This window comes from Xiphophorus maculatus, chromosome 3 (genome assembly GCF_002775205.1).
Source record: "Xiphophorus maculatus strain JP 163 A chromosome 3, X_maculatus-5.0-male, whole genome shotgun sequence".
Lineage (NCBI taxonomy): Eukaryota > Metazoa > Chordata > Actinopteri > Cyprinodontiformes > Poeciliidae > Xiphophorus > Xiphophorus maculatus.
In genome coordinates, this window is record NC_036445.1 from 21,158,767 (window position 1) to 21,171,250 (window position 12,484).

The following is a 12,484-nucleotide window of genomic DNA, read 5'->3' on the forward strand; positions in this document are numbered from 1 at the left end:
GAACTTTAAAATGGAGAATAATAATTTCAAAATAAAAGCCTTGAATATTTTTACATCAGGTAATTGCTGTTTTTGGCTTTATTTGACGTTTTCATCCAAATCACTGTTACACATGGGATTACTTTGGAACTTTAAAATGGAGAATAATAATAATTTCAAAATAAAAGCCTTGAATATTTTTACATCAGGTAATTGCTTTTTTTGGCCGTATATGACTTTTTCATCCAAAGCAATGTTACACATGGGATTAGTTTGGAACTTTAAAATGGAGAATAATAATTTCAAAATAAAAGCCTTGAATATTTTTACATCAGGTAATTGCTGTTTTTGGCTTTATTTGACGTTTTCATCCAAAGCACTGTTACACATGGGATTACTTTGGAACTTTAAAATGGAGAATAATAATAATTTCAAAATAAAAGCCTTGAATATTTTTACATCAGGTAATTGCTGTTTTTGGCTTTATATGACTTTTTCATCCAAAGCACTGTTACACATGGGATTAGTTTGGCCCTTTGAAATGAAGCATACTGAAAATTTCAAAATAAAAGCCTTGAATATTTTTACATCAGCTACTTGTGTTTTGAGCATTATATAACTATTTTAACCCAAGGACTATTACGCATGGGATTAGTTTGGCCCTTTGAAATGAAGTTTAACAAAACTTCCAAAATAAAAGCCTCGACAACATTTTAAATCGTACCGAACGGTGCACGTCCGCCTCGCTTAACGTTCTTGCGGTTCTCCGCGTGCCACTGCTTACGTCGCGGCGTTCTTTGGCGTCGACGCCGATTTGTGGCGCGACGACGCCGGGCCCGAACCCCACGGCCGCGCCTTGGCAGGCCCCGGCTAAATTTCTTCCGAAATTTTCTAGTTGGGGCCTGCCATGCAAAGCAATGGCAGGAACCTATTACTCTACACCCAACAAGCGTCTCTTTAATATTATTATAATTCTTTATTTTTCTTCCGTAACCGTTAATGCGGCTCATACCGCTGGGTGCACACCTACAAATGAGGTATCAAAACGTGCAGAAAATTCACGCCATTGGAGCTATTACTTCTGGTGGGATTTGGGCTTAACGTGGCGACATAATTCGCAAAAAACTACGAAAAAAACCCCATTATAACTCAATGGGAAAAATCCTAGAAATACCCTATTTTTGAGGATTTGCTGTGTCGTCACAAATTCACCTAGAAATGCCATTCAAATTTCATTTTGTAGATACGTCTGTGATCTCTTCGAAAGTGAAGACGGCTCGTCGATACCAGTTACGGTTTGTCCACAATTTGCCTCTAAGCGACCCAAAGTTTCTCATTTTTCTTCAAATTAGAGTGACAGCCCATCTCGGTTCATATCTGGGCACAACATTTCTTTCTCTCATCACTGTAAATGCTCTGAGTGAGGTACAGATATGAATCTCGGGACTATCGCAGAAGACACATTGAACTGTCATACGCTCGAAACGCTTTTCGAATATGTATTACGGTTCCCGAACAAGAAGGATTTGTTTCCAATGCTTTTTTTCAGTAAAGTGTGTTTGCTCAAACACACTTGTGTGTTTGAGAGCTCACAGCTCAGAGCTCACACCTGCTGAGACCATTATTTGCCATAGCAACGGAACTCAAGAGGCTATTGGCTGCTGATTTGGACTACGAATACGCATCACTGTAGTTCTATCTATCCTCAGTTGAAACAGATCAGGACTGAGAACTGGCCTTTAGAACTACTGCTGCTATGGGCTGTATATAACTGATTTAACTCAGTAACTGTTACACATGGGATTACTTTGGAACTTTAAAATGGAGCATAATAATAATTTCAAAATAAAAGCCTTGAATAGTTTTACATCAGGTAATTGCTGTTTTTGGCTTTATTTGACGTTTTCATCCAAAGCACTGTTACACATGGGATTACTTTGGAACTTTAAAATGGAGAATAATAATAATTTCAAAATAAAAGCCTTGAATATTTTTACATCAGGTAATTGCTTTTTTTGGCCGCATATGACTTTTTCATCCAAAGCAATGTTACACATGGGATTAGTTTGGAACTTTAAAATGGAGAATAATAATTTCAAAATAAAAGCCTTGAATATTTTTACATCAGGTAATTGCTGTTTTTGGCTTTATTTGACGTTTTCATCCAAAGCACTGTTACACATGGGATTACTTTGGAACTTTAAAATGGAGAATAATAATAATTTCAAAATAAAAGCCTTGAATATTTTTACATCAGGTAATTGCTGTTTTTGGCTTTATATGACTTTTTCATCCAAAGCACTGTTACAAATGGGATTAGTTTGGAACTTTAAAATGGAGCATAATAATAATTTCAAAATAAAAGCCTTGAATATTTTTACATCAGGTAATTGCTCTTTTTGGCTTTATTTCACTTTTTCATCCAAAGCACTGTTACACGTGGTATTAGTTTGGCCCTTTGAAATGAAGCATTCTGAAAATTTCAAAATAAAAGCCTTGAATAATTTTACATGACGTAATTGCTCTTTTTGGCTTTATTTGACTTTTTCATCCAAAGCACTGTTACACGTGGTATTAGTTTGGCCCTTTGAAATGAAGCATACTGAAAATTTCAAAATAAAAGCCTTGAATATTTTTACATCAGCTACTTGTGTTTTGAGCATTATATAACTATTTTAACCCAAGGACTATTACGCATGGGATTAGTTTGGCCCTTTGAAATGAAGGTTAACAAAACTTCCAAAATAAAAGCCTTGACAACATTTTAAATCGTACCGAACGGTGCACGTCCGCCTCGCTTAACGTTCTTGCGGTTCTCCGCGTGCCACTGATCACGTCGCGGCGTCCTTTGGCGTCGACGCCGATTTGTGGCGCGACGACGCCGGGCCCATGCCCGACGGGCGCGCCTTGGCAGGCCCCGGCTAAATTTCTTCCGAAATTTTCTAGTTATAATTCTTTATTTTTCTTCCGTAACCGTTAATGCGGCTCATACCGCTGCGTGCACACCTACAAATGAGGTATCAAAACGTGCAGAAAATTCACGCCATTGGAGCTATTACTTCTGGTGGGATTTGGGCTTAACGTGGCGACATAATTCGCAAAAAACTACGAAAAAAACCCCATTATAACTCAATGGGAAAAATCCTAGAAATACCCTATTTTTGAGGATTTGCTGTGTCGTCACAAATTCACCTAGAAATGCCATTCAAATTTCATTTTGTAGATACGTCTGTGATCTCTTCGAAAGTGAAGACGGCTCGTCGATACCAGTTACGGTTTGTCCACAATTTGCCTCTAAGCGACCCAAACTTTCTCATTTTTGCTGAAATTACAGTGACAGCCGATCTCGGTTCATATCTGGGCACAACATTTCTTTCTCTCATCACTGTAAATGCTCTGAGTGAGGTACAGATATGAATCTCGGGACTATCGCAGAAGACACATTGAACTGTCATACGCTTAAAACGCTTTTCGAATATGTATTACGGTTCCCGAACAAGAAGGATTTGTTTCCAATGCTTTTTTTCAGTAAAGTGTGTTTGCTCAAACACACTTGTGTGTTTGAGAGCTCACAGCTCAGAGCTCACACCTGCTGAGACCATTATTTGCCATAGCAACGGACCTCAAGAGGCTATTGGCTGCTGGTTAGGACTACGAATACGCATCGCTGTAGTTCTATCTATCCTCAGTTGAAACAGATCAGGACTGAGAACTGGCCTTTAGAACTACTGCTGCTATGGGCTGTATATAACTGATTTAACTCAGTAACTGTTACACATGGGATTAGTTTGGAACTTTAAAATGGAGCATAATAATAATTTCAAAATAAAAGCCTTGAATATTTTTACATCAGGTAATTGCTGTTTTTGGCTTTATTTGACGTTTTCATCCAAAGCACTGTTACACATGGGATTACTTTGGAACTTTAAAATGGAGAATAATAATAATTTCAAAATAAAAGCCTTGAATATTTTTACATCAGGTAATTGCTTTTTTTGGCCGTATATGACTTTTTCATCCAAAGCAATGTTACACATGGGATTAGTTTGGAACTTTAAAATGGAGAATAATAATAATTTCAAAATAAAAGCCTTGAATATTTTTACATCAGGTAATTGCTGTTTTTGGCTTTATTTGACGTTTTCATCCAAAGCACTGTTACACATGGGATTACTTTGGAACTTTAAAATGGAGAATAATAATAATTTCAAAATAAAAGCCTTGAATATTTTTACATCAGGTAATTGCTGTTTTTGGCTTTATATGACTTTTTCATCCAAAGCACTGTTACACATGGGATTAGTTTGGAACTTTAAAATGGAGCATAATAATTTCAAAATAAAAGCCTTGAATATTTTTACATCAGGTAATTGCTGTTTTTGGCTTTATTTGACTTTTTCATCCAAAGCACTGTTACACGTGGTATTAGTTTGGCCCTTTGAAATGAAGCATACTGAAAATTTCAAAATAAAAGCCTTGAATAATTTTACATGACGTAATTGCTCTTTTTGGCTTTATTTGACTTTTTCATCCAAAGCACTGTTACACATGGTATTAGTTCAGAACTTTATAATGAAGCATACTAAAAATTTCAAAATAAAAGCCTTGAATATTTTTACATGACGTAATTGCTCTTTTTGACTTTATTTGACTTTTTCATCCAAAGCACTCTTACACGTGGTATTAGTTCAGAACTTTAAAATGAAGCATACTGAAATTTCAAAATAAAAGCCTCAACATGCCCCTGAGGTTAGTGCACCGCCGCAGGCAGTGCAATAATATTATTCTGCATTATCTGTTTCTCTCAGGTTAGGGAACTGCCTTGCACAGCAAGGCAGTTCATTAGCATTAGCATTTTAGCTTAAATAAGCTATTAGCTATTTATTGGACTTATTAGCCATGTTTAGTATACTGAATGGAGTAAGTCCATTATAGAGAACATCCTAGTGATGTCCCACATGCTAGTGACAGCAATGATGCTAACATTAGCATTTTGCTAACTACTTGCGTTTTCAGCATTATATAACTGATTTAACCCAATGACTGTTATACATGGAATTAGTTTGGACCTTTGAATTGAAGTTTAACAAAAATTCCAAAATAAAAGCCTTGACATATTTTACATCAGATAATTGCTCTTTTGAGCAATAAATAACTGATTTAACCCAATGACTATTACACATGGGATTAGTTTGGAACTTTAAAATGGAGCATAATAATAATTTCAAAATAAAAGCCTTGAATATTTTTACATCATGTAATTGCTCTTTTTGGCTTCATTTGACTTTTTCATCCAAAGCACTGTTACACATGGTATTAGTTTGGCCCTTTGAAATGAAGCATACAGAAAATTTCAAAATCAAAGCCTTGAATATTTTTACATGACGTAATTGCTCTTTTTGGCTTTATTTGACTTTTTCATCCAAAGCACTCTTACACGTGGTATTAGTTCAGAACTTTAAAATGAAGCATACTGAAAATTTCAAAATAAAAGCCTTGAATACTTTTACATCAGCTACTTGTGTTTTGAGCATTATATAACTATTTTAACCCAAGGACTATTACGCATGGGATTAGTTTGGCCCTTTGAAATGAAGCATACTGAAACTTCCAAAATAAAAGCCTCGACAACATTTTAAATCGTACCGAACGGTGCACGTCCGCCTCGCTTAACGTTCTTGCGGTTCTCCGCGTGCCACTGGTCACGTCGCGGCGTTCTTTGGCGTCGACGCCGATTTGTGGCGCGACGACGCCGGGCCCGAACCCCACGGGCGCGCCCTGGCAGGCCCCGGCTAAATTTCTTCCGAAATTTTCTAGTTATAGAACTTTATTTTTCTTCCGTAACCGTTAATGCGGCTCGTACCGCTGGGTGCACACCTACAAATGAGGTATCAAAACGTGCAGAAAATTCACGCCATTGGAGCTATTACTTCTGGTGGGATTTGGGCTTAACGTGGCGACATAATTCGCAAAAAACTACGAAAAAAACCCCATTATAACTCAATGGGAAAAATCCTAGAAATACCCTATTTTTGAGGATTTGCTGTGTCGTCACAAATTCACCTAGAAATGCCATTCAAATTTCATTTTGTAGATACGTCTGTGATCTCTTCGAAAGTGAAGACGGCTCGTCGATACCAGTTACGGTTTGTCCACAATTTGCCTCTAAGCGACCCAAAGTTTCTCATTTTTCTTGAAATTACAGTGACAGCCCATCTCAGTTCATATCTGGGCACAACATTTCTTTCTCTCATCACTGTAAATGTTCTGAGTGAGGTACAGATATGAATCTCGGGACTATCGCAGAAGACACATTGAACTGTCATACGCTTAAAACGCTTTTCGAAAATGTATTACGGTTCCCGAACAAGAAGGATTTGTTTCCAATGCTTTTTTTCAGTAAAGTGTGTTTGCTCAAACACACTTGTGTGTTTGAGAGCTCAGAGCTCACAGCTCACACCTGCTGAGACCATTATTTGCCATAGCAACGGAACTCAAGAGGCTATTGGCTGCTGATTTGGACTACGAATACGCATCACTGTAGTTCTATCTACCCTCAGTTGAAACAGATCAGGACTGAGAACTGGCCTTTACAACTACTTGCTGCTTTGGGCTGTATATAACTGATTTAACTCAGTAACTGTTACACATGGGATTAGTTTGGAACTTTAAAATTAAGCATACTGAAAATTTCAAAATAAAAGCCTTGAATATTTTTACATCATGTAATTGCTGTTTTTGGCTTTATGTGACTTTTTTATCCAAAGCACTGTTACACATGGGATTAGTTCGGAACTTTAAAATGGAGCATAATAATAATTTCAAAATAAAAGCCTTGAATATTTTTACATCAGGTAATTGCTGTTTTTGGCCGTATATGACTTTTTCATCCAAAGCAATGTTACACATGGGATTAGTTTGGAACTTTAAAATGGAGAATAATAATTTCAAAATAAAAGCCTTGAATATTTTTACATCAGGTAATTGCTGTTTTTGGCTTTATTTGACGTTTTCATCCAAAGCACTGTTACACATGGGATTACTTTGGAACTTTAAAATGGAGAATAATAATAATTTCAAAATAAAAGCCTTGAATATTTTTACATCAGGTAATTGCTGTTTTTGGCTTTATATGACTTTTTCATCCAAAGCACTGTTACACATGGGATTAGTTTGGAACTTTAAAATGGAGCATAATAATAATTTCAAAATAAAAGCCTTGAATATTTTTACATCAGGTTATTGCTGTTTTTGGCTTTATATGACTTTTTCATCCAAAGCACTGTTACACATGGGATTAGTTTGGAACTTTAAAATGGAGCATAATAATAATTTCAAAATAAAAGCCTTGAATATTTTTACATCAGGTTATTGCTCTTTTTGGCTTTATTTGACTTTTTCATCCAAAGCACTGTTACACGTGGTATTAGTTTGGCCCTTTGAAATGAAGCATTCTGAAAATTTCAAAATAAAAGCCTTGAATAATTTTACATGACGTAATTGCTCTTTTTGGCTTTATTTGACTTTTTCATCCAAAGCACTGTTACACGTGGTATTAGTTTGGCCCTTTGAAATGAAGCATACTGAAAATTTCAAAATAAAAGCCTTGAATATTTTTACATCAGCTACTTGTGTTTTGAGCATTATATAACTATTTTAACCCAAGGACTATTACGCATGGGATTAGTTTGGCCCTTTGAAATGAAGTTTAACAAAACTTCCAAAATAAAAGCCTTGACAACATTTTAAATCGTACCGAACGGTGCACGTCCGCCTCGCTTAACGTTCTTGCGGTTCTCCGCGTGCCACTGCTTACGTCGCGGCGTTCTTTGGCGTCGACGCCGATTTGTGGCGCGACGACGCCGGGCCCGAACCCCACGGCCGCGCCTTGGCAGGCCCCGGCTAAATTTCTTCCGAAATTTTCTAGTTCAATATTCATTCTGTTGAGAATTTCATTAAATCTTGATAAATATCTCGGGTGTTGCAGTGATTTGTTCTTCGTTCTGTTGCTGGTTCGGTGAAATGGGTCCTGAAAAGCCACGCCCACAGAAACACCTGCCACCTTAAAGTAATCTGGTCACCAGTTAATCTGTAACACCACCAGTAAATCCACACTAACCTCCGCTCTATAAAACACAGATTTACCTTCATAAGCAGAGTTAGAATTATTATGTGTTGTTTTCACTCTTACATTAGTGGTTTACCAGCTTGTTTTCATTTCTAGGGTTTAGTTTCACTGTTTAAGGCAGGGGTGGGCACTCCTGGTCCTCGAGGGCCGGTGTCCTGCAACTCTTAGATGTCTCCCTGGTCCAACACACCTGAATCCAACAGCTGAATCTCCTCCTAAGTGCAGTCAAGTTCTCCAGAGTCCTGTTAATGACCTCATTATTTGACTCAGGTGTGTTGAAGTAGAGATGCATCTAAAAGTTGCAGGACACCGGCCCTCGAGGACCAGGAGTGCCCACCCCTGGTTTAAGGTGACAGAATGTCTCTGTAGTCTGATTATCTGTAACAACAGAAAGTTTCCCCGCCTTGGGGAAACAGATGACCTTTGTGCAGAGACAAAACCTGTTTCCTCTTTATTTCTCCCTTGTGTGAAAATGAAAGACCAGCTGTGACTGAATGGCTCTCAGGAGATGTTCGCTGATTTCTCCTTCTGGTTGAAAACTAATAAACGTTTTCTGTGGTTCTGTTTATGTAGGTTGAGGAAATACCTACCAAACGATTCTTTCTACAGTTTATCTCTACATCCTCAGCTGTAACGGGCCTGTTCGGATACATACCGACTCTGTGCGGTTTAGTTTCGGGTTTCCGGCGGAGATCCTCCATCTTTTCCTCCAACGAGAAGCTTTTCTTTAAACCCTGAACATTCCCGGCTGAGGAAATTAACACATTAATACTGAAATATTCAGTAAAGTATGAAAACACAACCGTCCTCCAGCTGCTGCTGGAGCCTGTTTGTTTTACTTCCGCTGGTGACGTTGAGAGGAAGCAGCTGATTGGTCCGTTTGCCGCCCCCTACAGGACTGGAGGAGAACAGCAGAAAAAACTAACTGGCTTAAATAAAAAAAGATACTGCTCATGTTTTTAAATATAGGCATAATAGCAAGTGCAGGGTTAAAGAGTTTCACATTTTGTTTTCATGGAATAACTGAACTGAATTTATAAGACAGAAACTAGCAACAATATTAGTATAATATATTAGATCCACAAAATGTACTTTAACATGATCTTCCAGAAATATAAACATCCCATAAAATAAAATGCTGAAGTTTTATGTTTTCTCTTTGCCCTAAAAGATAGAAATAAAATTGTGTCCCTTGGTAGATACTTGGTAGAAAAATTGCAAGTTGTTATTTTTCCAAAGATATTTTAATATTTTTTGTTTTAAATTAATTGTTTGGCTGGAATGAAGGCAAAAATTTCTCTTTGGACTGTAAAAGTAGCAGATCCCTGGTCTAAACTTTGGTAAAGTAATTTTTTTCAAATGTTTCAGTACTTAGGATTCCTCTTTATATCCATGTAAAACCAGTTTTAATAAAAAATCTCTTTAAGAACAAAGAACCTTTCAGTACCAGGATTATACATGTATAAAAATAAAGACAAAAAAAGCTCCGGTGAAAATCCCAACAGATGCTCAATGTCTTAATAAAAAGATAAACAGACAGTTGGTTATGAATGAAAATTTAATGGGAGAAAATGTTTCCAACATTCATCAGATTTGAATCAGACTTGGTTCCTGCAGCTGTGTGGGTTTGTGCTCTGCAGCCTCCACACCGTTAGCTGTGGCTTCTCACCTTAATAACACAATGACAGTTACAAGCATCGACTGAAACAATCGTTCAGGAAGCACCTGTTTCTTCATCTGAGAGAGAAACAGCTCAGAGCTGAACTCACAGCTCCGACGAAAACCAGAGACAAAAATAACAAAGATTCAGCAGAAAACATTTTATTATAGCAGAATGAGACGACTGCACAAATATACTGCAGTAGTCAGGAACTAAACCATTAAATATAACTTACAGTAACTGAAATATTGAGTTCCAGACCTGTTTGATTTATCTGTCGATGTTGACTGGGATAAAAACGGCTAACGGTGTGTTAGCATCCAGATCTATGGTTGTTTTATGCATCATCTGAACAATCTGAACTCTGCACATCATGAAAGTAAAACCCAGATAAGATTAATTTAGTTTCTACCAGACCTGCTGGCCTGAAGACGTAACTGAAGAAAATCAAACAGAAATACTGCAAAAACTAAACAAACATCTTGTTTAGATGAATTGATGTTCGATCAAAACATAAAGATTCACTGTGACTGCAGCTAAAGATGAAATCTTACAGAAATACAAGTTTATAAAAACCTGTCTGAAAAACTTAATGTGAGGCAGAACAGTAAAAATACCACAGAAGAAGAATGATGACCATGAGCCTCTGATTGGTCCTGAATGAGAGATAATAGATGTTTTAATGTTTTTAGAATCAGAACGGCTGGAAAGTTTTTAAAATTGAAGTTGAAATATTTACAAGTTTGTGAATCCTCTAATCTGTTCTTTGTGTTTCTGTGTTTTTCTACATTCTGCTTTGATCACGTCTATTCCTGAAAGTAGCTTGAATAATTTACCAACAAAAATTCCAAAGTAATAAGAAAAATCTAATCAATATTACTGATTTTAAAGCTCCAATCTCCTACATCGCATTTTCACTAAAAATGCTACTAGAAAAACTGTTTCCTATTTGGCTTCTGTACTACAGAACAGGATCAGGGAAACTAAAAAATATTATTTTTTCCCAGAATTGTGATTTTACTGCAGACAGTTTCTCAAAGTTTCAACCACAGAGATGTGAGTTGTGCAGAAAGAAAACTAACATTCTGGAAAAAAAACGTTGAATTTAAGGGATTTTCACATCAGAATATCTAAAATTCAGGTTTCTCTTTTATTCAGTGGCCGTATAAATACATAAATAAAAGGTTTTTTTATTTATTTGATGCTGCAGGTGGAAATTTGTACAAAACTTTACACACATTAATAATCCTAGTCAGACAGCTGCAGCTGATCCAGAACGCTGCTGCTGCTGTTCTGACTAAAACCAGGAGCATAGACCCAGTTCTCCAGTCCTTCACTGGATCCCTGTGAACCACAATACATTAAAGTTCTGCTGTTGTTTAGAGTTGCTTTTCATTAATAACAACTGGAACTTTGGTTTATTGTAGACTGGATTAAACATATTTCCTTATGGTTTTATGTTTTCATTTTGTAACGCCTTGTTGCTGAAATGTTCTATACTAATAACTTTGCCTTGTTTTTAAAAATATGATTATTGCTTACATTTGGTGAGATGCAAAAAATAACTTTTTTAGTAGAAAAAATTAATTAGTCAAAACATTTACTGTTAGAGTAATAAAAATGTATCATTAATTGTATGAGTTGCCAGAATAAGAACAAACATTGGAAGGTGGTGAAAAACACATCTTCAGCTTTAACTACTAAACCTGCAGGAGAAAGAATCGGGTCTGACGGTCGGGTTCTACCGTTCTTCTGTGTGAATTCTCATGTGAACGTTTAGATTTCCACTCTGAATGAAACTCTTCCCACATTTGCCGCAGGTGAACGGCCTCTCCCCTGTGTGTGTCCTCATGTGAACCTTCAGATAACTCCTGCTGATGCAAGCCTTCCCACACATTTCACACAGGTACGGTCTCTCGCCTGTGTGTGTTATCATGTGGACCTTCAGTGTGGAGTTTTTGGAGAAACTTTTTCCGCAGGTTTTGCAGCAGTGCAGCTTCTCACCTGTGTGGATTCTCCTGTGGGCGTTCAGAAACCACCTGTCAGAGAAACTTTTTCCACACGTCTCACAGGAACATCGGCCCTCGCCGGTGTGGATCCTCATGTGGGCGGTTAAGCTTCTCTTCTGAATGAAGCTTTTCCCGCAGGTTTCACAGGAAAAGGCGCGCTCGCCCGTGTGGGTTCCCCTGTGACAGATCAAATTAGCACAACTGATAAAACTTTTACTGCATATTTCGCAGGAGTATGGCCTCTCCCCTGTGTGGGTTCTCATGTGTGCGTTCAAACCGCCAGCCTGGGTGTAGCTTTTCCCACACGTCTCGCAGGAGAAGGGCCTCTCACCGGTGTGGGTCCTCATGTGGGCCCTGAGGTGGGAACCCTGGGTGAACCTTTTGAAGCAGATGGAGCAGGTGTGCGCCTTCACGCCGGAGTGGATCCTCTGGTGACGGAACAAACTGTACTTACACTTAAAGCCTTTTAGACAAACGTCACAGGTTGTAGAGGCATCAGAGACAGAATCAGAGCGGCTCTCTGAGACAGGAGAGGAGCGTTCCTCCTGGTACCGGTTCTGATCGCCGCTCGGTACCGCCTCATCGAAGTCTCCGTGTTGACAGGTGGAAGTCTCCATGAAAGCAAAGTCTTCATCCTTCAAGACAAACTCCTCTACCTCCGCCTCCTGTTTAATGTGCTGTGGTTCTGGTTCTGATTCTGGTTCCGGT

At 37.9% G+C, this 12,484-nt stretch overlaps 1 protein-coding gene across 1 annotated transcript; it reads right to left on the reverse strand.

Annotated features, from left to right (window-relative positions):
- Positions 1–9,651: 9,651 nt before the first annotated feature.
- On the reverse strand, positions 9,652–12,478 carry LOC111608128 (zinc finger protein 239-like). Its single transcript, XM_023331057.1, has one exon. It carries the CDS (start codon positions 12,391–12,393, stop codon positions 11,509–11,511), a length of 885 nt encoding a protein of 294 aa, XP_023186825.1. The 5' UTR covers positions 12,394–12,478; the 3' UTR covers positions 9,652–11,508.
- Positions 12,479–12,484: the final 6 nt, after the last annotated feature.